This window comes from Aplysia californica, unplaced genomic scaffold, assembly GCF_000002075.1.
Source record: "Aplysia californica isolate F4 #8 unplaced genomic scaffold, AplCal3.0 scaffold00701, whole genome shotgun sequence".
NCBI classification, from domain to species: domain Eukaryota; kingdom Metazoa; phylum Mollusca; class Gastropoda; order Aplysiida; family Aplysiidae; genus Aplysia; species Aplysia californica.
In genome coordinates this window covers 124,359-149,898 of record NW_004797971.1, presented here as the reverse complement: position 1 = coordinate 149,898, position 25,540 = coordinate 124,359, and the positions used below count along the sequence as shown (strand labels likewise).

General features: G+C 39.5%; 2 protein-coding genes across 3 annotated transcripts in view; one reads left to right on the top strand and one right to left on the bottom strand.

The window, feature by feature from the left end:
* The window catches only part of LOC101851896 (GPI inositol-deacylase), a 66,695-nt gene extending 62,223 nt beyond the window's left edge, over positions 1-4,472 (bottom strand). For both annotated transcript variants that reach the window (XM_005108584.3, XM_035972472.1), the window contains exon 1: positions 4,296-4,472. In XM_005108584.3, the coding sequence (XP_005108641.1) occupies positions 4,296-4,430 (135 nt within the window). In that variant the 5' untranslated portion in view covers positions 4,431-4,472. The remainder of the gene's footprint in view (positions 1-4,295) is intronic.
* A 214-nt stretch (positions 4,473-4,686) lies between these two features.
* Positions 4,687-18,804, top strand: LOC101851676 (nudC domain-containing protein 3). The gene is made up of 8 exons (XM_005108583.3): positions 4,687-4,819; positions 9,914-9,995; positions 11,219-11,360; positions 12,770-12,974; positions 14,523-14,625; positions 15,047-15,223; positions 17,107-17,295; positions 18,455-18,804. The coding sequence occupies exons 1-8, from the start codon at positions 4,713-4,715 to the stop codon at positions 18,578-18,580; spliced, it is 1,131 nt and encodes a 376-aa protein (XP_005108640.1). The 5' UTR covers positions 4,687-4,712; the 3' UTR covers positions 18,581-18,804.
* The last annotated feature ends 6,736 nt before the right edge of the window (positions 18,805-25,540 follow it).

The following is a 25,540-nucleotide window of genomic DNA, read 5'->3' as shown; positions in this document are numbered from 1 at the left end:
CACCTTGTTGTTGTTTTTGTTGTTGTTGGTGGTGGTGGTGGTGGTTTGTATTTTGTTTGTAATTTTTATTTTGATGCTGATTTTGCACAAGGGTGACAATAAAACGAAATGTATCAGACGAGGAAGACCGAGTGCCATGTTAAAACAAACACATGGGTCGCCACCACTCGGAGAACGAGCGACACTTCTGTCACGAGTTCATGTTGAAGTCCTTTGATACTTTGTTACAGACTGGGTAAACAGTGACCACTCATCTCACTTACGATTTGTGTGTATGAGTTTTTGGCGGGGCTTATGGGTTATCATGGGGGATCACACGCTTACCTCACCAGCAGCTGAAAATTGGTACCTATTGGTCAACAGTGGGAGGGACCAGCGCAACATGATCGGTTGGAGGGACTACCTAACAACACCGACAGGTGATTGAATTATGACAGCTCGCCCACAACGCCAGGGGCCAATGCACAATTTATGACAAAACGTATAGAGTCTCTAAGGTGGCCGTCTAAGACAGGTGTTATTGCTTAGTGTGATAGGGGTTGTGTGTCTCTTTGTCTCTTTCTGAATACTGTCTATCGGTGTGGATGATCAAATTGACCAAAACAAAGTTTAGAAATGATGTTAAAACACAAAAGTAAATTAATTTGGTCATCTACAAAGATGCTACGGCTATTTAACTTTTTGAATCGAGCCGAACTACGCAGGTCGCTATTTTGTTTTGCCCGGAAGTTCTCACGCTACTCCCCTCTCTCTCTCTCTCCACTGCCCAGAGACAAAATTGTACACTTTTAGGCTAACAGTAGTAGTGGAACGTTTGTTCACGGCACAGAATTCTACAATTTTTGTGTTATCACAGTGTAGAATTCTGTGGTTCAGGGTGAACGCAAAATTATTTGGCCTAGAATTATTGGCGCTTTTTCGGTAGTTCCCACCCCGCAATTTTATTCACGGGTTTGGGCCACAAGAGTAGGGGGGTTTCAGGGGGGCTTGCCCCCCTGACCTAACAAAAATAGGAAGGGGGGTTTCAGGGGGGGCATGCCCCCCTGAATTTTACCATAATTTAATGTTTTGAAGTTGTTAGGTTTGATATCTTAGCTCACCGCGAATCAAACGTATAGATCTAGATCTAGATGTAGGTCAGGCTCAAATAAGGGGGGTGGGAACTACCGAAAAAGCACCGATTTATCTAGATCGAGGCTATAACGACGATGAACGTACACCGGGTGTGAGTGAATAGCCAAAGCCAAAAGACTCGCCTGCGCTATTCTCACTATTCTCACCCGAGGCGAGAATAGAGGTGGCCATAAAACAAAGTGGGAAGATTGAAGAATACCGGACCACTCGTACATTATTGTACGCTTCCGTTAGGCCTATATGAGCCATTGCCAAAACGTGGGGAAAAACACACACATCTCACAATAGTGTGCATAAAATGTGATGCATTAGTATTTATTCCTCCAAAACTTAAACACATGTCAAATATAGGATGTAGAACCTGCATTAGCAGTTTCAGACCCTATGTCAGCTTTATAATCTTGAGTTTGTAAATTTTGTGCCCAAAATGTTCGTTTTTTAGTGATTCCTGGAGTGTCATTTTGAGCACACCAATGCAAACTTCCAAGAATGTCAAAAAATTAGTATTTTTGGGTGTTTTTTTTTAACCTGTGCTTTGATTCTATGCTATTTGTGATCGAGAAAGGTTCACTTGCTCAAGAAATCGATTTATTTGTTTGCAAATAAACGAATAATTCGGATCACTTGTGCGTCAGGGGTGTCGTCACGGACTAGGTGTTTCAGAAAACACCATTATTTTTCAGTAGAATCACCACAGCTGGTTAAATCTTTTTGCCTATCGTCGTTTATTCAACAGTTCAAAAGCCGCGATGCGCGAAAGGAACATCGGGTTCCTAGATCTACGATTTCGGTCGGCTGTTTAACATTTGCCGTTAATGGCGTCACTTTGCGACGTACCGGAAGTCCGAATTTTAGCCTACTTTTGTTTTGAACGGGTCATCAACAGTGCCCGGATATAATTGTTTTCTTGAGTGACTTCCCCTTACCCGCTTCCCCAGAACAGCGGGAGCAACGGGGTAAAGAGAAAAACGAAAGTAGTCATTGCCGTCACCCTCCGGTTACGCACAAGAATCTTGCGTTGAATGTGACGTACTGGACTGTTTTGCGTGTTTTTAGGCTACCCTATTGAATATTTTAGTGAAATTGTGGTGTTTACATTGGATTCCTGGAACAAGAGTGTGATGTGTGAACAAACTTCGAGAGATGGATCATTTCTGTGGTTATAGATTTAGCTTTTGTGCTTAGTGATGACGTTTGGGGTGTCGTCATGCAGCCGTACAAGACTGACTGACGTACTAGAAATTACATTGTCCTAAGAGCAAACATTTTTTAAGTCATGTGTGCTCTTTTTACTCAAACAAATAGACAAACATGTCCTTGTTTATCTGTCTAACTCAAAAGTACACATTTGTTCTTTGTTGGCATGATATGCCTTTTTCCAATACACTGTGTCATTGTGTCATCATTGTTATGTACAAGTAATATTTTTCATAATTGCTAAATAAGTTTTCAACATATATTTCATACATGCAAGATTCATTTAGAAACAAAATACTCCTTTATTGATCTGTGTATCTCATAGTGCAAATTTGTTCTTTGTAGGCATGATTTTACCTTTTCCCAGTATGTTTTGTCATCACTGTTATGTACGAGTACTCTTTGTCATAATTAGCAACGTAATTGTGATTGTCTACTGTCTTTGATATGACCTGGCATCTGTTTCAAAGCAAAAGAAACCTTTCCTGGATTTTTTTATTCTTAAAGTGCGCTTTTCTCTCTGGAGACAAGACTTTTGTCTTTTCCTGTACATTGTGTCATCATTGTTATGTACAAGTCATGTTTGTCATCACTGTTATGTACAGGTCAGCTCAATTGATTTTGTGCTTTTGCCTCATATTAGTTTAAAAATTGTTTTACACATGTGTTTTTCTGGTACTGAGGCTTTGATAACTGTATTTGTACAGCCTTTCACTATTGTGATGTGTTGTTAATGATAATGTCCAATATGTATCCTTTCTTGTACATAACAATGATGACATGTTCTGTGCACTGCGTCATTATTACATAGCTTGTCATTCATATTACCATTATGAATGGAGTTCATAGTGTACGAAGTCTTTGTTTACTAAACAAATGGAATTTAAAGTCCTTTATTTGCCTTGCTGCTTATCTGTTTTTGTGATCACTGTTACATACAAAAGAAATACAGTAGTTGCCAAACCAATAGACCCATATCTCCAAAACCGTACGTCTCCTTGCTCTGATACTCTAGGAATATGAGCACTAAATGTCAATCTGTGACTGACAGAAAAGAGAGTCAAATTGGTCAGAAATTTTTTTTGCACCACTGAGTCTCAAGAGAGTCTCACGTTTTGGCAATTGCTCATATATCTAGATCTAGATCTAGTATTGAGTGAGAAAGAAAGTGGCTATTCTCACCCGCCCGGAAGTTCTCGCAAGATCAACTCCTCCCCTCTTCTCTCTCTCTCTGTCTGTTTCTGAATACTGTCTATCGGTGTGGACGATCAAATTGACCAAAACAAAGTTAAAAAATGATGTTAAAACACAAAAGTAAATTAATTTGGTTGTCTACAAAGATGCTATGGCTATTTAACTTTTCGAATCGAGCCGAACTACGCGGGTCGCCATTTTGATTTGCCCGAAAATTCTCGCGCTACTCCTCTCTCTCTTTCTCTCTCTCTCTCCACTGCCCACAGACAAAATTGTACGCTTTTAGTAGGCTACAGTTGTAATGGAACGTTTGTTCACGGCACAGAATTCTACAATTTTTCTGTTCACAGTGTAGAATTCTGTGGTTTAGGGTGAACGCAAAATTTGGTGAACGCGCACCGGGTGAGAATAGCCACAAGTCACAAGACTCACCTGCACTATTCTCACTCCGGGCCCCGGGTGAGAATAGAGGTGGCCAGTGAGAAAATGGGGTAGGTGGGGCGGGTGGTCGGGGTGGAGGAGGGCTTTCAGGGGGGTCACCCCCCTGACAAAATTTTAATGAATAGATGTACCGGTCGGAGATTCTCCTTTGAGAGATATTAAAAACGGGGAAATTATGAATTCCTAAGGTTGAGACATAGCCATAGGCCATAGAGGCAAAGTCAGTCCGCTGGTCCGGTATTCTTCAATCTTACCAACAAAGTCAAAGCTATAAAACTACTTTTTTTTTAAAAATATATAGAATCTAGACTTATAAAAGAAATACTGACCTGATATTCCGGATATTCGTACATGTACGTCATTTCACACCCATTTTGCTCAAAATTTGTAAGCACATCATAGATTCCTGCACCAATAATGCTGACCAAAACAACCGACACCGACAACGGGATGGGAGCCGCCATCTTGACTTGGCCAAGTTTTAAATCTCAAACTTTATTACTCCTAGGCTATAATAGAAACAAAACAGAAGGGGATAACGTCATAAGGTATAATGTATTTAACTCCGAACTTATGATATGATTTCATTCATTTATTTTTGACAATTTAAAACATACATAAAAATAGATACGGTTTGACAATAGAATAACTCATTACTTTCCATTTAATCAATATTTAGATCCGTTAAATATTCCTGTTATTTTACGAGTATGTTTCTTTTTAAAGAGGCATCATAACAAACAAGCATGGCGTCAGGGTCCGAGAAGTATGATACGGCATTACTGGCCATTTTGCAGAACGAAGGGAAAGTGGCTCCTTTCCTGGATGAAGTTTTGGGATTCTTGTACAGAAGGTAGGGACAGTTGTTCAATGTAGAAAAAGGTCCCCGGCTGACATCAGAAGCAGTCTGAATCTTACGATATTCAGATGGGAAGAGGCTAGCCAACCAATGACTATGACTATGAAATGACGGCTAGACTGCTAGGCTAGCCGTACTTAAGTCTTAAGTACTTAATGACGGCTAGACGGCTGGGCTAGCCGTACCTATATGATGGCTAGACTGAAAAACAGCAAAAAATAGGCCTACTGAATTGTAAATAAATTTTTCGAAGTGACTATTTCTGTGAACGTTCGGAGAAATAGTGCCGATCTTTATTTCTCCGAACGGTTTCCGGCTTCCGGTCTCGTGATTTTTTGCCTATTTATTGCGAGAGTTCCACACCAACTTTCATTCTGCCTCTGGTCTGGGAAGGAACACCGCATGGCAAGCCCGCTTAAAGACAACCTTCAGTTACACCTACCACACGTGACACACCCACCACCATCATGCACATGTACACACACAACGTATGACGAGCTGAGCTGTGGATGGAGAGACAGTGTGAGTGACAGAGCAGATGAAAGGAAGAATGTACGAGTGTATCCACAGGCGTCAGCAACTACAAGACGACGACACCGACCCCCCTGGCCTGGTCCACAGCTCACGAACGAAAGGAATGCGGCTAAGGCAGTGTTTTGCCTATATTATTGTCCATGGTTCGCATGGTGCTATGGAATGAGTGAGATTTTCTTTGTGTGTGCCTGGAGGGAGGGGGTGGGGTGTGAAAGTCATGCGGATGGGGATGAGCCGCGGGAGAGAACACGAGAATTGAATGAATGAGTGAAACTGAAAGAGAGGAACGACTCATGAGCCCTGGAGTCAATGGTTCCTGTGTTTCTATTTTTGTATACTTTGAACTGTTACTGAATAAAGGCTGAAATAAAGCCCGAAAAACAAACACACACACGCTCCTCACTCTCCACTTACACTTACTACCACACACAGACACTCTCACACACGCACACATGCATACATACACACACACACACACACACACACACACACACACACACACAGGAGCAAATTTTTAGGTCTATATCCATTTCAATTTTCAAGAGCTAGTCTAGAGATTTTTAGATGAGTGTAAAAACGTGAAAAAGAAAGGTTTCACAACAGAATGAAATCAAAATTAGAACAGCCCATAAACAAACACAAAAATTAAAAAATAAGGGCGTACGTCCACCAGTCTGAAGAAGATTGGCTGTTTTAACGCTAAATGTGCGTAATTTCAAAACAAAGCACAGGATATTACACATAAATTATGGAATCACACACATTATAATTTTATTATAAAGGGGCCTGCCAGTGTCAGTACATGTAATCGGTTTTGATGGAATGTACGCTCTAACATAACACATTTAAATCTATGTAATATATGTATATACATATGTATATATATATATATATATTTTTAGAATCTAATGAAAGTAGGAACATCAAATTAAATGACGTTACACTATACAACATCCCCCCCTCCCTTTTCCCCAACAACAAAAAAATTGATAGAAAAATAACACACCAGAAAAATAAGAAGAAAAAAAATACACACTAACAAATTAAAACACCACAAAGAGGGAAAAATAAAGTAACTGTAACGTATTCAACAAATCAACGTAGTGACAACAAGTGAGAAAGACGAAGTGAAGCTAGGTGAACTTTCTTTCAAGAGTAAAGACGTTCGGTTTCTTTCTTTTTTTCTTTTTTTTTAAATTTGATTTCAGAGTGTTCGGAGAAATAGTGCCCAGCTTTATTTTCCCGAACGTTCGGAGAAATAGTGCCTAGCTTTATTTTCCCGAACGTTCGGAGAAATAGTGCCGGCCTAAATTTTTAGTCTGCAATAGATCTAGATCTAGATCAAGAATCTATTCTAGATATAGATCTAGATATAGATCTAATCTAGAGGTCTACCTGAGCCTAAAGTAGATCTCTAGACCTTCTATGGTAATTTGAGACATGCGACTAAACGTGAAGGCCACCTCTATTCTCACCCCGGGAAAATAGCGCAGGCGAGTCTTTCGGCTATTCTCACCCGGTGTGCGTTCACCGTTATAGTGTAGATCTAGGCCAACCAATTTTGCGTTCACCCTGAACCACAGAATTCTACACTGTGAACAGAAAAATTGACATGCGATTAAAATTAGACAGACGCAAACTATTTTTAGGTAAGGCGCCCATCTTGTTTGACATCAGACTAGGATACCCCTCCGATCACGTGACTACATCTAAGTATAGACAACCGCATGGCACCAAAGATGGAAGTGTCTATGTATATGATGCTTAATTAATCTACACCTTTCTCCCGAAGTTTTGATAGCGCGCCTGCGTTTGATGTCGTGTAATGACTTTTGGAGCGGTTCGATTCCGGTCCCGGACAGGGTTTTTTTCTCTTTTCCTCCTCCCGGCTGACCAACAGTTCCATAAATTATAGGCCTAATTTGTTACATTGTAGAGTTGCTTTGAAGTTGTTGGTTTTTAAAAAAATGTATTAGCGATTCAAAATGCAGGAGAGGGGGGTGGTGGTAGATCTAAATTTAGATATCTAGATCTAGATCTAGGCCTCCTGCGTCTTTACGGCAATTTTCTTGCGGTCTTCCATCATGTCCAAGCAGGCCTGCTAGATATCTAGATCTAGAATCTACATCTAGATCTAGATCTAGATCTAGATCTAATCTAGAATCTAGATCTAGGAAATCCGAAATGTTACCGAAAACACGTCATTCCATATTGGTATCCCAGGGAGTGATGACATCACATTACTAAAATTAGTAGCCAATCAGAAAGATGCGTCTTTTCTACGTTTAACGGCATGTGAAAAATTGTAGAATTCTGTGCCGTGAACAAACGTTCCACTACTACTGTTAGCCTAAAAGCGTACAATTTTGTCTCTGGGCAATGGAGAGAGAGGAGTAGCGCGAGAACTTCCGGGCAAAACAAAATGGCGACCCGCGTAGTTCGGCTCGATTCGAAATGTTAAATAGCCGTAGCGTCTTTATAGACGACCAAATTAATTTACTTTTGTGTTTTAACATCATTTTTTAACTTTGTTTTGGTCAATTTGATTGTCCACACCAATAGACACCAATATTCACCAATCCCACAACTAGATTTTACAATCAGCTTCTTCCACTCCACGTGGTTTTCTACCTATACATGTCAAAGTCCTAGATCTATTTGATGTTTTCTTCCCATCTTTGCCTCTGTATGCTACTTTGGTGCCCATACCACTTTAGTTTGTATGACTTATTTTTATAATAACTTGGCCCAAAAATGTCCCCAGCAGCAAGTAACTGCCTTCCTTTAAGTTCTTAAAAATTGTAATGTCAAAACGTCAATGCTTGGGCTCTATCTCTATATCTATGAGGTTTGACTTACTTTAATTTCTTATGTTCTAACCAGTAATTCATTTTTTTCACAAGTGTCCAGTGGTTCATCTATATATATACATATTATATCGTCACTTTCGCTGCCTAAAACTTCCGAACCATTTAACTTTCTAATTTGACAAAATTAATGGTTGTTCAGAACCATTTAAAGGGTGCACAGTTTCATTGAGAAGCCTGAAGTCACTGTAGTTTAATTTTCAGTTTTTCATTAGTTTTGTTTAGAAAGTCCGTTTTCTAAGACACCATTGTAAACAAGTGAGGCTTCCGTTCACTGGCCATGCACACTTATTCCATACCTTTGAAATTATGGAGTGTACAACCACGAAAGCGGAACAGAGAATCAATCTATAGGCCTACATCTATTATATATTTGGAAATTTGGAAACACATATGTGTCACTTTTCTCTCAAGATTTATTGCTCCATTCTAGTAGAGTATAGTAGGCCAATGACTTTCAGTTTATGTTAATGCACCAATCATTCCTTTCATCGAAAGGGGGCCCAGCTAGTATATATATATATACAGTAGCACATGACTATAGCGGCACCCTCTATAGCGGGACCTTACCAGAATCCCCCATTTTTGTTCCTATGTAAACTATTACTTATGCTTGGATATAGCGGGGCAAGGAAAGTCCCGAACTCAGATACGACGGGAGAGATCGAGCAAGCTCTAGCTGGGGAGTAGGGACTGTAGGCGGGCTCCAAACAGGCAGTCAGCAGTGCACGTTGGGATTGACTAGTCCAGTGATGGGTGAGGTGGGGCAGGCGGTAGGCCTAGAGAGAGATGGTTTGGAGAGACGGTCACATGAACCACTCCAAAAGTGATGTAGATCTATACAGTAGAACATGACTATAGCGGCACCCGCTGCAGCGGGACCATCCCTACAGCGGGTCCTTACCAGAATCCCCCTTTTTTTTATGCAAACTCAATTATGGGGCAAGGGAAGGCCCGAACTTGGATATATCGGGAGACATCGAGCAAGCTCTAGCTCTGGGGAAGGGAGTTAGAGGTGGGTGTCTGTAGGCAGGATCCAAACAGGCAGTCAGAGGTGCGGCGTTGTGATTGGCCAGCCCAGTGATGAGTGAGGTGGGGCAGGCGGCAGAGAAAGATGGTGCGGAGAGGCGCGTTTCGTGAGCCACTCCCAAAATTTTAAGTGATGTGCCATAGCCTAGACGCTCAAAACGGTATAAGAGTGTATAGGCCATAACCGTAGGCTAGGCCAAAAAGTAAAAGAAAAGGAGATCGTGTAGTTTGTGATTCCTGTTTCATTGAATTGCGATTGTAGATGCTCATAGGCATACGCATGCATCCTCTTCCTCAGTTCTACAGTAGGCCTACAGGTACGATAGACAGCACAAGCAACAAACCGAGGAAAAGATGGCTTCCAAAAAAGATTAAAGGAAATCATTCTCACTCGAATTAAAGGCCGAGATAGTCAATGAAGTTGACAAGAAAAGGAAGACTAATCTAAAGCACAAATTTTATTGAGATATGGAAGGGGTGTAATCATGTGGATTTTTAGAAATTTTTCGATGATTTCCATTTTGCATTCCTTTAGTGGGAACTCGCTTACAGCGGAATTTTTCTCCTGGAACCAAAAGTCCGGCTATAGCCGTGTTTAACTGTATATATGAACTTTCTTCTCCAGAGGTTTTAATCTTGTTTCCCCTTCTTCCATCAGGACTGACTTCTTTCGGATAATGAAAACTGACACTGACAGACTTGGTTTCCCTCCTGGTGTGGCCTATAAATTGCTTAAAAATGTAAGCTCATTTTAAGTTTGTTCTTTTTTAAACAAATCTGGTGAGAATTGAAGCAGATGATATTATCACTGTGCACTGAATCAGAGATGATGATATTTTAAAGATTTAGAAGATAACTCCTTTACTTTTTAAATGTTTTGCGAAATATCTTTGAGTAGATGTTAATTTTTGTCCCATAGCTAAGACTAAGATAATAAAGAGAATTGTAACTGTGTTTCCAGTGAAGTGTCAGAAGGTAAATTTTATAAATGTGAAGTGTATATTTTAGAAAGCTGAGCTCAGAAGAACATCATTCAAAGGTGCCTATTTTCAGGATCCAGGTTTCTGTAGTAAAATTGTTTGGACCAAAGTATGTACCTGATATTATAAATGATGTCATATTGCTCTTCATATATGTATAGATCTATATATATAGTATAGATAGTTTTGGTGCCAGATGTATTAGATGATAGTAATTTTATGATCCATAATTTTGAGTCCCTATGCACATGTTTCTAAAGGGGTCGGAAAAATTCAGAATTTTTATTTGTACTCAGTTGGTCCGTCTTGGTTATGGAGACACTGATATTTTAAAAACTGAGATCCCAATGGAAGTTTTTATTTCTTTATAATTTATAGTTTTATGTTTGTAATGCATGAGACGAAGACTTTTAACGGGAAACTGACAGCATGATCAAATTTTTTGCAAAGCGAGTTATTAGATAACGTGTTCATGATGATGACAGAGGTCATTTAACAGATGAAATAGGGATGGTATAATTAACCAATTTCTTAGACTTAAGATTTGTGATCCTGGGATGTACATCATATGTAATTTATTGCTATAAACTGTTTAGAGGGAAGGATAAATGAAATATAACCTTACCATTGGGGGAGGGGGAGGAGGCTTATGATGCTATAGAAGAGGTGTTACTAGGAAGGTTTTGGGGTTGTTGTTTTTTTTTTGGGGGGGCAGGATTGTTTTTGTGTGTGTGTGTGTGTTGACTTCTTTCTCAAGGTTCTTTCACAGTAAATGCCATAGTCACAGTGGAGCTGATGTGGCAGTGAAATACTCATTGCTTAAAAAAAAGAGAGGTAACTTCTCTTGCTACTGTCTGACTTTTACTAAAATTCCAATCTCGTCCAGTGTCAGTTGAAGAAGTTGTTAATTTCATCACATTGCTTTATAATATAATCTGTCTTGTATGTTGCTAAAATATTTTGATACACAATATTCTCTTCAGATTTTCAAAAAGTATGAAATATTAGCTCAGAAGGATTCTGAGAAGGCTGATCAGATGAGACAGGCAAGAAAAAAGAAGCAAGAAACTCAAGAACAACAAAGTGAAGCCTCAAATATGCAAACCCCCACAGAACCAAGTCAAGGTGCAAATTGAATTTTTTGCTTATTATGCTAATGTGGGGTTCTTTTTTTTTTTTTTTAATAACAAAATTAGTGGTGCACGTTTTGTATTTAAGAGAAGTCCTGGGTATTTTTCTATCGCTGGATAAAGAGGTGTTCTTTGGTTTATTATTTAATTCTGAAAATATCAATATGATATGCTTCAATAAGGTACAGTCCGTGCCGGCTTTAAACACACTGGCATGGAACACATTTCGGACTCAAGCACTCTAAATGGCTCTTACCAAATTTTTGCTATATAATTTACGCTCCTTTAAGCATGATAACTTCGGCTTCGGGCACGCTTCATTTGTACTTAATTTTTATTTATTTTTGGTAGAGATTTTACGGCACTCACAACTAAATAAGATCATATGAACGCCAAAAGATTAGAAGTGTTACAAGGGAGTAACAAACATAAAAAAGAAGAAGGGGAGATAAAGACGATAGATATTTGATAGGAAAGAAGGAGCAAGCCACACCAGAGCACCTGCCAACCACCCACATTTGTACTTTCATGATGACCCATCGAAGTTCGAACACAGTCTACACCGCAGCAGTGAGTGTGTTGAGAACCACAAAGAATGCAGGTGATGAGGACCCACACACACAAAGAGGAAGGCTGGCAGAGATATTCACACAGCCACGCGCGTGGACGTAGGATCTAGCGTGGGGCAAAGTTACACACAGGCTTTCATTTCATGCTTTTTAAAATTGATTTTTTGTACTCTGTTATTACCAGGATAAATTTTTTTAAAAAATACTTTAAACAAATTCTTAAAAATTACCATGGCGGGTAATAATGAGAGCTCACACGTTTGCGACACCAAGACTTATGAACAAAGGGAAATTTTCTACATGAAAATCTCTGGATTATGTCTACTTCGCACTCAAGCACGCTTATGCTTTCTCCCGATTACCATGCTTAGAGCCGGCATGGACTGTACTAAGAAAAAGTCACTCAATTCATGAAATCTAAAATGTGTCACAATGTGGTGAAATTAGGCTCTCGTCAATTTTGGGGCATATGCGTTATTGTTAAAACCTGCTCATTTGCCTTGCTTTTGATTTTTAAAATACTCATTTGCCTTTAAATTGATTGGTTGCCTGGTGTGAGGGGTATATTATGAATTAGAGAGAAAATTGCCTCCAAAATTTGGTGATTTCCAAAGCTGTAGTGCACTTGAAAACTGCAAATGTTCTTCTTTTTTTTGTGCCTTTGAACAATGTTTTTCAGTAAAATACATGCAAGAATGTATTTTCAAATAGACACAAAAGGTGTATAGGCACTATTCTAGTCAATCATGAAGAAGAGCAGATTAAAAGAGCAGTTCTGACAGTTTAAACAAGTGAATTTGACTGTATAACTGGAAAAAAAAATGTCCCCTCCCAGCTCCATTATGCCAAGGAACATCTGGTGCCAATGATCAGGATAAGAGGGGACAAGAAGAATCTGCCGTTGCCTCCTCTGAGCCTCAGGGAGAAGGAGACAGGGTGGAGCAAATGGAGACGTCTTCTGAATCTGAAACACAAAATGCGAAAAGCAGTGAGAGTAAATCTGGAGATGGGGAAGATGAGGAGGATCCTGAACTTGCAAGGTATGATGTTGGCAAGTTGTGTCTAACCGTAAATGTAATGTTACAAATGATTGCAAAAGATGCTCAGTCCTGAATCTAATAACCAGATATTTGTCTAGTCTTTTGAAGTAATTAAAACTTTTGTGTTTTGTCTCAATGTATTGTCTTAATTGTCAGTTCTTGAGTGACTACCTTCCTCAGATGATGAATAACTTTATATCATCATGATTTGGGTTCTGATTTTATTAAGTCTCATGCCCCTGAATTTCAGTTCCAATTGCCATGGTATTACAGTGGAATCCATTTATAACGAGTCCTGAAATAACTGAAAGTCTGTTATAAAGACACTATTCTAAAACCCCGTTTTTTGTCCCTTCTCTATCTTTGTATATCAAATACTGCTATACCGCAATCAGACGAACACGCGAGTCGGTTATAACGGAATATAGCTGAGGCTGTGCACAGCGCATATGCCATTTTTTCATATGCAAAACTTCGCCAGTTGAGAAACTTGTTGGTTATCTTGCGAAACAAAGAATGGGAGAGCCCACATGTGCCAACAATGAAGGCTGGATCGAATGAGTGGGGAGTGTGTGGCATGCACAGACAAGCAGAACTCGTGGTTTGATAGGCCATCCTAGCCTAGATTATCTAGGCCAACCATGCCTCTCACTTCTCTGATGCAGAGATGGAGAGGTCATAGTCCTGCACTGTGATGGACGGAGCGAATGAGTGACGTGGGCGGAGTGTGGTATGTTCCCATTGTACGCAAGCAGACGGAACGCACCTCAGGGTGTGGTAGGGTGGGGGACAACACAGCGGGTGAGTTAGCCTAGAGAACTTTCTGATGGCCAATGCCAAGCTGTCAACATCGCTAGCGCTATAGAAAGAAACCTTATTCGACTTTTGACTTAAAGGTCATGTTGAACCAAATCATCAGCAGGGGAGATTACAAAAAGAAATAAACCGTAAACCAGACTCATAGATTAGGCCTACTTTACTATTTCCCTTGAATTTATTACTGGATCCCTTATACAGAGAATCTTGCTATAACGGACATTTGGCACTGAACTGCAACAGTGAACTGCTGCTTTTTCTTTCCTAATCTTACTATCGTCATTTTCCTGTACTTGTTTTGTATGTTGTCACACTCTTGTGACCCACTTTTTCCGGGGTGCCTTGATAGTTGAAGCTGACTTTGTGCTTTTGAAGCTAGAGAGGTGAGCAGAGTAAGCCTGATTCCCTGTAAGGACTTCTCTGTTGACATTTACCCCTTGGCGCTCATATGACCTTTGCCTTATGCAGTTGCAAGCGCCGTAAAAACTCTACTAAAACAAAACTTACTGGCGTCCACTTACAGCAAATTTTTATAACATAAATTGTCACTTAAATTGAAATCTATTACTCTGGTCGCAGTTATTGTCTTTTTTTGGTACTATTTGCTTCGAGACAAGATGATGTGAACGAATTGTGTATAGCTATCGCATCATTCATTTTCATGACCATAAATATATGTTAGAGTTTTTGGTTGGGTTTTTTAAAACTATAATATTCAAATGAATATTTCAGACAAAGAAGAGAACTTCAAGCCAATCCACTGACTTACAATGGTGCCGAAAGAGAAGCCTACTTCTGGTCTCAAAACATAACAGAGGTTGATGTCAGAGTGAAGGTGATTATAAGCACAGAAGCGTCCTTTGATTATGTTTTTTCATGATATATTGGGTACAGTGAGTTCAATTTTATGTATTGTGCAATTAACAGTAAGAAGTTTACACTATTGAAAACGCCAACTAACTCGGAAAAATATTACAGTGAAGTCACGGCAGTGTGCTCCTACAAATTTTTATACGCATATATGATTAAAAGTTAAATTAGAGATTTATGGAGATGGCGAGGACTTGTTATTTTTAATCATTTTAATAAACCGTCAGCAGTAATATTTTTTTTGTCTGTGCCCTGTAAACGTTTCCTTGAAAGTAGATCACATTTTCATTACAGTTTTGACATGTTTTGTGCTCTGTTTTTTTCCTGAGGAAGTTACTGTTATTTTCTTGTCACTTTGTAGTCTGGTCATTCTTTTTTATCTTTAGGTACCAAAGTCCATTGTAAAAGGCAAACAGATGAAAGTGGACATCAAGTCTAAGCATATCCATGTAGCACTGCAGGAGAGTGATGGAAGCTGGAGAGATCTTGTGAACAGTGAACTCTCGTGGGACGTTGACAAAGAAGAATCCATGTGGACCCTTAGTCCAGGAGAGTTTGTGCATGTAAGTTTTGCCAGTGATTACAGTAAGTAGGTCGCACAAACACGGCCTCGCTAGCAGTCGCGGCCTTCCGACCGCGTGGTATCGGTGAAATCAGGGTAATATCCGATCGCTGTTTCTTTGCTTTTTCGCTATAAAACACCAAATGCTGTACACTTTGTAAAAGTTCAGTTTTTCCACGTTACAATGGTGTAAGTTGTTTATATGTCCGATTATTAGGAGCTGGAGAATCGCCGACGAAAGCGAAGCCCCTCGCGTTCGGAATTCGTGGTCAGCCAGTTAAAAAATTGACATGTGTGCATTCAAATGCTTCGCGGAAAGAGGGATGATTAAATACCGTCTTTTCATTGGCGGAGAACTGTAGAGCTTTGAACGGGCTTTCCCATGGTATATTTTGGGCCTTTGGCGTTTAAATACAAAGCCTTTAAAAATACCGTCAAAATTTTCAAAGATCATTTTTTACACGAAATATGTAAAATACTGGCTCAAAAAAGGTACCAACAAAAAGATCAATTCATTTTCTATTAGAATAAAGTAATCAGCTTAGAATTATTTTTTCATCAATCCTTCCGCGAAACTCGGAAACTTGGAAAGCATGTGGCCCACTCGCTCGCCGCGGGGGCGGCGCCAGCGGGTCAACACTCAGTGTTATTGTCAAAATAACGACAGATCATCGTGTTTGAGGTGATAAAATACTGATTTGTAATGATCTCAGTCTTGAAAAAAATTAGGCTCCATATATAATATGTTATAGTGATTGTATTCTGTTAGTGTGGTGATGTTTAGTGCACTTGGTACTCTTTTATTATCTGTCAAACTTGGGGTTGCAGCCAGTGACTGACTTTAACAAATTTGATCAAAGTTTAAACAACTACCATTTTCTTAAAAATTGACTTAGAGGTTAAAGAATGGTACCAAAATGCTCAGTGGATATAGGCCTTTCAAATGGAACAGATAAATTTGGCATACAGCTACTTTGAAAATTTAGTTTCTGGTACCTACTAGTTTATCTTCTCACAACACCCAACAACTTGGGGCAAAAAAAAAATACACTTCAGTGTGGAGTACAGGAGAGCAGTTCACTCCCCTTCTTCATGAATACCCAGGCTGAGTAGAAAGTCTTGGATTACTGTGCATAACATCACAGCCCTGTGGTCGAGTATCGGCTCACTTGAAATAACAAGCTCAAGCTCTGGGTATGGTGGAAACTCAGCCACTATGCTGCCTATATTTTCACTTTCCAGTGTAACGACTTCCCCACATCTTGTGTTTAGGACTTAACATTTGCACATGTGTGTGAAGGGAGTAGGTGGGTCCAGACTAAATCTACCCCATTCGGAAATTTCATTTAGCCGCAACCTCTGCCGATGAGCAACGAAAGGCTGTGTTGCTGCTGCTGGATTGGACACTCTTTGAAAAAAAATTTTAAACCCCGGACAAGCACAGTAGAATTCTCAAGGAACAAGAGGCAGGGATAGGGCATGGGAGATGTGGAAACTTTATATGGAGAAGGATGTGTTGAAGATTGGACACAACGAAAGTCAATTGGGAAAGCTTGCCAAGACAAAAAAGTATGAAAATCATTTTTCAGTGGCCTAATCCCTCCCAAAGTGATAAGACATTAATGATGAGCAGATGGTTCCTGGATGTCATGTACAGATATGTCCTCATCGAAGCTCAGAGGAATAGCTGATTTTTACTGAATGAACACCTCAGGAAAAGTCGCTAGCAATGGGTTTCATTTGTACTTTTTCTTAGTTAGGCAAGGTTCTTTTTCGAGTTTTCAACGATGCGCTTCTTGTCGGTATGCTGATATCATAAGGGCATGATTTTAAACTTTCTGTCTGCCATATTTTCATTAATTTTTTCAAAATTCATCTTTTCAGATTAACTTGGAGAAAAAGCAAGAGAGGTGGTGGGAAAATGTCTTTACTGATGAGCCAAAAATCAATACCAAGAAAATAGATTGCAGTCGGCCAATGACGGACCTTGATGATGAGGCTCAAGCCAAAATTGAAGAAATGATGTTCAATCAGAGACAGAAACAACTAGGACTGCCCCAGTCACATGAAGTGGTATGTATTGTAGAGAAAGTTAGCTCTCATATGGCACGTTTTGAGAAGGATTAGGTCAAACTGGATGTAAAAGATGATTATGATTCATTCTTTTCAGAAAAACCATGCTGCATTTTCTACCTAATTTTATAGTTTTTCGTATTTTCATCATCACTTTTGATGTGCTCACTTTTTTATGGCTCTTCTGAAACTGAGTTGTAGTGTGGAAAGTAATCAAGTAAACAGCTGCACCTTCCCTTTTACGCTTTGTCCCCATGGGACGCAGATCGGCGACAGTAAGAAGTCATCCCTTTCCCTCACGGGATGCCAATCGGCCACAGTGTGCTATTGCAGCATAAATGGTGTAGCAATTATCTCCTTTTAGACATGCGCACTTGTTAAAGTTATAATTTCCTTTCTGAATGGTTTGTTTGGCCTTTGGGGTAAAAAATCAGTTTGTTTACAACCATTGGAGTAAGTAATAAATTTTTCTGTCATGTAGACCTAGCATGAGCGCTGCTTTACACTTATGCCATGATGAGAATGCGGGTGATGATTGTGCTTTATCTAATGTTTTTAGTTCCGATTCTAATTCTCTTTTTGGTGAACATACAATCATCATGTTCTCTTTTCTCAATATGCTGAAAATTTCATAATGGTTTGTGTATTTTTGCCACAGTTATTACACTCATGTAGCCCGTCCTGGTACGTGTGGAGAAAGGTTGTTCTCTCTGCCCATTGCGTTGGTGGAAAGTGAACCTCATTCTCTGTCATGAAAGCACCCATGTTATCAGGATTTAACTGTATGTCATACAGTAGTCTCCGCTTAAACTTAAACGTACGGTGCTCGGGAGGGCTCCTTAGCGTATGTTTATACGGAGTGTGCGTTTGCATGAACCTGTGCGAAAGGAGAAAGAGACGCACTCTTCTCATTTCCTTGATATTTTAGTGACAAAAGCATGCGTTTGAGCTGAGCATGAGAGCGTACTTTTGTATGGCGTACATTTCGGCGAAGATTACTGTATGTATCTCTTCAAATCATGGCTTCAGTTTGGAAGGTTTGCTTTCTCATTGCTAAATTCCTGTGCAGTGTCACAGTAGGGTTGTTTTTTTCTTATGCTTATTTACTCATGTTTTTCCTAAATTTAATCACACATGATGCTTTGTCTTGTTTCCTCAGAAAACTCATGAGATGCTAAGGAAAGCGTGGGATGCAGAGGGATCACCCTTCAAAGGACAACCTTTTGATCCCAGTAGATTTAGTGTGGACCCAAGCGGAGTAGTTAATTTTAACCAGCAGACATAATTACATGGGCCTGTTTATGGTTGTATGATTGCATGCTCACTTCAGACATTCAGTTCACAAACATTATTATGTACATGTATTAATGATAAGATGAATGCATGATTTTGACTGTATTAGCAGTTATGCAGGGCACGAATGTATATAATTAAATATTCACATGTTTATTTTATTGGTTTCCATATGTGAACTTTGCACAGTCAAATAAATTTTGATTTTGAATTGTATTCTTGTTTCCTTTATTCTTCTAATCCTTATTTGTGCTCAATGTTTTTTCGAAAGTTAGTTGCTTCATCGAGTCTGAGAATTGCTTGCAAACCCTTCGAAATCTGTAATATTCTAAAGAAATTTTGGCTTTTAACTTTTACGTCTATTTCGGATAGAACTTCAGAAAAGCCTCTGTGCTTAGTCATGTGATTGCTTAGGCTCAATGGCTGCTGAATTTATACTGTACTGTCTGTCAAAACAACACAATGCTTTGGTCAGAGAACTGCCTTAAGTGGATGGTTTTCGGTTGTAAAGTTGTTGCGGGCTTATTGGGGGGTGTGGGGGTGTAATCACCACGAATAAGTTTGATTTTCTGTAGCTTTTCTTTTTTTCTTCTAGTATGTGCCAGGTGCCTGGTTTCTTTTGCAACTCCATAGAGAACGATGGTTGTAGTTCTGAAAATAGTTTTTCCTCTTGTCACTTTTCTACTACATGAGTGAAGTTTCTTGGATGGCAAGCTTCCAGAAACTCCAGATGCAAAACCATATGACGTCTATTTTTTAGAACAGTCAATTTATACTAAATCAGTCTCGGTTATAACAACATTTCGGCTATATTATTATATAATGTATTATATTTTTCAAACCCTGTTATATGGCTTTTGGGACGAGAGAAAGTTGGCAGTACAAGTACAGCGGGGCTGGCGGTACAACGGAGTTTTCCATGTCCTCAATTACGTGAACTTCCGATTGCCCAATGTCAAGGGAACTTCTTTACCAATCACAAGATGAATTAATGCATTATCTCCCTTCGATATGTCACTTAGACTTGGTTGTGAGTACTCACTAATTTATTAAAAGCCCCTTTGGCATTCGCCTGTATTGGAAGTTAAAGTTAAAGGCCTGATATTTGGCCGCGGGGCCAAGTTGGCTATATATAATACTAGGTTCCCTTTTAAATTTCTCCAGGCGACTTTAAAATTTAATGACTTAAAAACCCAAAAAAAAACACGTTTATTGTGGATATATTGACTTGACAAAGGCCTAAAAATAATACATTGTATCACTTTCAACTTCCGTTATCAGCGCATCAAATTTAGATGAGCAAAATTTGATGATGAATACCAATGTTATGTTTTATTTTGATTGTGCTCTTCTGCATTACACATTGTATTGTGTTCCCTTGCAAATCGCCGAAAAGCGTTTGATCTAGGCCTGGCTTGTGTGTGTAAGTAAAGACTGTCAAGCAATCACCAAGCAGACGTGCCGTGTGCCATCTGTAGCATAGAGTGTAGGCTACTGTGTACTTCTGGCAGCCAGTTCGCTGGCGGTACAACGGGCCCGCGGGGTAAATTTAGAGTAAATTGACCAAGACCATACACCTGAGAAAGTTGGTGGATTTTTGGATAACAGTGAAAAGGAGCAAAAGCTATGTTTATATAGCGAACTCTTTTCATATTTTGGCAAAACCTGGCGGTACTCTACAGGGGTGGTACAACTTGGTTTGACTGTATATTATATTATATTATATTATACATGTATTAAATTATATAATGTTATATTACATTTTATTATATATATATAGGAATCTAGATCCCCGAGTTCGATCTCGTAATCAGTGGCGGAGGCCATTGGTGCAAGCGCTCCACCTAACCCTGGTCTTCAGACACACACACACCCCCCCCCCCCCTTTTTTTTTCTAATTGTTCTAAACCTGTCAATGCTCTAAACATCTACATTAGGCCTACTACTACTACATCCTTACGATCTGTCACCCGCTGGCTGCGCCAGTGAAGAAACAGACGGCTCGTCGCACCGCTTGCGGTTGTGGCTGCTGGCAGCAAGCAAAATCTTTGCACCAAAGTTATTTTTGTCACTGTAGAGAAATCTAGGCATCGTTCTTCCGCACAAGAAGGAAGGTGCATGAAAATGAAACTGCTCTTCGCAGCACCAATTTGGTGCAAGCTAAAAATTTGATCCAAGTTTCCGCTAGCCTATCTACTACACTATAGAGTATAGAGTCTACAGTAACTCAAGGAAGAATGGGTATCGAAACTTGTCTCCCTTTGGCTTTATTGTGTAGCAAGTTCTGGTGCTGCACGAAATAATCAAAAATCTTTAAATCTTCTCAGATTGTGAGCATAGTGAGTTGTTACAGTCCATGCCGGCTTTAAGCACGGTCGTCGGGAGAAAGCTTAGGCGTGCGTGCTTGAGTGCGAAGTAGACATAATCCAGAGATTTTCATGTAGAAAATTCCCCGTGCTATTTCCCTTTGTTTGTAAGTACATGTAGACCTATAGCGGTCCCGAAAAAGTGTGCACTGTTATTTAGACACCCGCCTTGGTAGTTTTTGTTCGCTTGTTTGTTTTGTTGTGTGGTAGAATGGGAAATGATAACTTAATTTAGACGGCCAGTCACGATACAGCACACTAGGCCTACACACTGCCTGTGCGTGCCACTGCCCGCTGTGCCACTCATACCACCGCCTTCATCCCACCTCGCGCGTGATACACAATCAGGATTACTGGATAGCGAGGATCAAAGGTGAAATCGCAGCCAACCTCCCTTTCTCGTCTCCCCGACTCTCTTTGTATTTTTTTTTTTTTTTTGTAGTCGTGTGTAGTGTGTAGCTTTGCCCTAGGCTAGATCCTATGTCCGCGCGCGCGGCTGTGTGCATCTGCACTCCTCTCTGCCCGTGTGAGTGTGTGTGTCCATCACTTGCGTTCTTCGTTTTTCTCTTGACACATTCCACTGCTGCGGTGTAGACTGTGTTCGAACTTCGACGGGTCATCATGAAAATATTGACTGTCTTGTAAATGAAGCGTGCTTGAAGCCGAAGTTACCGTGCTTAAAGGCGTGTAATTTATATCGCAAAAATTCGGTAAGAGCCTTTTAGCGTGCTTGAGTCCGAAACGTGCTTTAACGCCGGCGTGCTTAAAGCCGGCACGAACTGTATAAAAATTTGTGAAAGACTTTAAATCTTAGGCTAGGAGGCTAATCTAGACATGGATCGATTCGTCCAGAAAACACCTAAAGGGGCTGTTTAAAAAATATCATCTTGCGCCTCTAAAAAAAAAAAAGGGGGGGGGGGTAGTCTTTGACTCCTGTAAAAGTAAAGTGTAAGATGGGAGGGGGGGGGGGTTGAACCAATGTAAGATTACATTTTTGTAAGGTGAAAAAATAATGAAGGAAAATATAATATATGACAAAGAGTAACCACACTCTTCACTTAGAGTAAGTTCGAGCTGTAAGCACGGCATTGTGGCGGCAAGCACGATAAAATAATGTCATCTCGCACTTTATACTCTGGTACTGGTAGATATCTGGGCTACATGACATGTAGATCTAGTCTAATTTTTATTACACCGGTGCGGTTAAAGTGGTAAAATGACAAAGTACGTTTTTCTGGAAAAGCTCCGCTTTAAGCGTATTTAATTATTATGTCACATGTGTGTAGATCTATTCATGTTTTTCATGAATACTATACTATAATCAATCATTTAAAAGTAAAGCGCATAGAAGAGTGATAGTAACTCTGATTTGCGCAATATAAATGTCATATATGAATGTTATAAGCAAATAACGTAATATTACGAGGTTTCGGGGGGGGGGGGGGCAGGAAAGTTTTTAAAAAGTGTAAGATTATATTTGAACAGCCCCAAAACCACGCTGGTCACACCTGCCCAACGTCAGCGAGAGTGTAAGGACCTGACGCATGTGTCAGGGACAAACTGTTTTTCTACACCATGCAACCCCCATGCAGTTTTATTTTTGGGGTAGACATTCACATTTAACTTCTGATTTTGATCTAACAAAGCTCACATTGGTTACTTTTGATTGCTATGAGCATAGCAACAATGTATTCCAATAGTTCCGTGGCATTGTTTTAGCTATACACGTACATGTCTTTAAAACTTTTCTTGCAACTTTTGTTAATTTTTCTTGCAACTTTTGCTATTTTCAAATGCAACTTTCTCTGAGGACAGTCAAAAGGTGACCTTGATTTAGTGGCATACTTTAAATAGTCACTGCTTTTTTTATATTGCATTTTCTGGCAAAGCATAGATGAATTAGCTGGAGAAATGGACAAAGAGATAGCCAGAGATAGCTTGTTGATTATAAACAGGTTTGAAATATTCTGTAAGAAAATGAAGTTTCGGTCGACTGCATATTTCGAGGTGCTATACACTATTTCAGACAGTGCCCTAACCAGAACCATCATAACTTAGACATATTTAAGCGTCTGCACACGAACATTTGCCTAATGGTTATTTAGACACTAAATTAGCTTCCCATAAACTTCAAAATCATCTCAGGGTTTTGTGTTTTAAGCAAAGACAGTCTGAAATATGGGTGTCCCATGTGACACACCTTGTCATCATCAGAGTCCTAGGTTTTTTAAAAATAATTTGTAAGTAAAATGAACAAGGGTATAGAGAATGTAAATGCCTTACTAAAAAAAAAGATATACTCAAGGAGTAATAATGTGTGAGTTTTATGACAGTCTTATCTCTGATGTTGAACCAATTCGCTCAGAGATTATTTGGGTCATTTCTGTCACATGGGACACCGAAGCCCATACTCCATCAAGATTTCTTTCGCTTTGGTCAAGTCCAATCTTTTTATTGAGAGGGAGCTCCCAATGGCCTGGAACACAGAGGTTTCCCTTTGTTCAAGATGACTGGAGACAGCGAGGATAAGACTAGTAAGAGTTTTCTTGAGGTCATCAAAAATTGATCTGTCACACGGGAAACTATTTTGTCACATGAGACACTGCATTATGTAGGGAAAAACCTACCATTGAAAACTTAGCTTTGCTCTTTGCTGTATAGTTTCTTTATTCCAGTCCATGTAATTTAGAGCTCATTTAAGACATCAATGTAAAACATGTATGAAAAAAAAAGCCCCAGAAATTGATGACATCATGGTGTTGTGGTCATGTGAAGCACGAGACACTTTTAAGCCTGATAAAGTAAAGCACAGCCCAGTAAACCCAATCTTTTATTTTTCAATAAAAATAAATGTGTTATTGTGGCTCATTACGAACAATGCCATGTAAACAAAAACAAAATTGTTCTCACTCTCTTTAATTCTAGTGTCCCATGTGACACCAAGATTTGATGACCACAACCGTCAACGTGCCAGTCTGTGTTTTTCCATTTAGACTCATCAGGATGAAATTTTTGTCTTGCAATGTAATATTATTATTATAGGAAAATTGTTACAATACCATTTTTCACACTTAAATTTCAAAGTAGAAGGTAGGTTTGATTTTATTTGTTTTTATGGGACATTCTATGGTTCCTGGGAATAACATTTCCCTGTTCCTTGTTTTGCAGAGCTACGTGTTCGGTACCCCAAGCCATCGAAACAACCTTTAATAAAAAGTGCTTGTATGACTATCAGACTTGTTTGGTTGTTTTATTGACTGTTGTTCTTCGTGCGGTTTCTTTTGTTGTCATTATAGTGGTGTCACAAGAGACACTAACAGTGTCCGTCGTGAAGAATCATCAAGTGTGTTGTGATGTGAGATTGGAATGGGCAAACTGCTCCTTTGCCTAAGCTTGTACAAACCAAATCAAGTATGAATGACAAAATAGGAACAGATAGCAAAATTGACAAAATCTATACGGTGTCCCATGTGACTGATGACCACGAACATGCACACCCAAACCCAATAAAATTGTTAAGTTTTCTGTCAACTTGGCATTTGTTAGTTGATTTTACATATAATCAATAATCTCATGCAAGAAAAACATGTATGTGCATGCTCAAATTGCCTTTTTGAAGGAAACTATTGTGTCATCTGTCACACGGGACACCGTCTGGATAGCCAAGCATTTGGTTGTTTTCTCACAAAAGGGGGATAAAAACTATCCCAAAACTTGCCAGTTCTGGTGGAGCACACATTTCTCTTGTAAATAGAAGCAATGTTGGTGCTGAATAAGCCATTCTTAAAAAAATGAGAACATTTTGTCACCTTTTGACCTGAGCTCATATATAATATATATATCATCCGTGACATCTTCTACGATTAATTTATTTGGAACTCTTTTGATCCACTGTGCTGTTTTCCGAATCTTTTGGAAATCTATATTATGGTTATTGTGCATCTCCCTTTTGGATGGCATAACCACTTCTACTACCCCATCCCCTACACTTTCTTCCCATGTTCAAATGTTGCTCACACAGTTCATTGCGCTGAAACTGAGTGTCAGCAGAAAACGTTTTCACAGTAACAGTAGATTTTAGTAACAATAACATTCATGATGAAAGAAAACTAGAATCTGGGCTGCACACTAACACACATAAATATTAGCACAAATTTAATCCTTAGAATTTAGAATTGAGGGTAGTGAAAATACATCCAAACGAAAAAAAAACGTGTACACCCAAGAGGACTGAATGAAACAATGACGAGGCTAGGAGATTAGACAGACTAGACGGCTACACACTACACACATTACTATTACACTATCGGCACGCAAAAACGTTCCATCACCTGTATACGTATTAGTATAAGAACATCTGCCTATCGCCGCTTTTCGCATTTAATCACGCTTTTCACATTGATCCTCGATAAGATAAGGACCGGTGTCGAGACGAGGCGCTTTTCCCTTTCGTCAACCCGCAGCCACTTCCCGAATCGTCAGCCACATACAAACCTTTGACACGGGTCAAACTTCCATCTATTTATAGGTAGTTACCGGAACATGTATAGGTGAAGTGATGTGCCGTGAGTGATAGTCGCGATATA

Bases quoted from the DNA above. Each gene is read 5' to 3' on its own strand.
- LOC101851676 (XM_005108583.3), top strand. From the start codon at position 4,713: ATGGCGTCAGGGTCCGAGAAGTATGATACGGCATTACTGGCCATTTTG. The intron at 4,820-9,913 runs GTAGGGACAGTT...TTCTTCCATCAG, and splicing joins TTGGGATTCTTGTACAGAAG to GACTGACTTCTTTCGGATAA. The intron at 12,975-14,522 runs GTATGATGTTGG...TGAATATTTCAG, and splicing joins GAGGATCCTGAACTTGCAAG to ACAAAGAAGAGAACTTCAAG.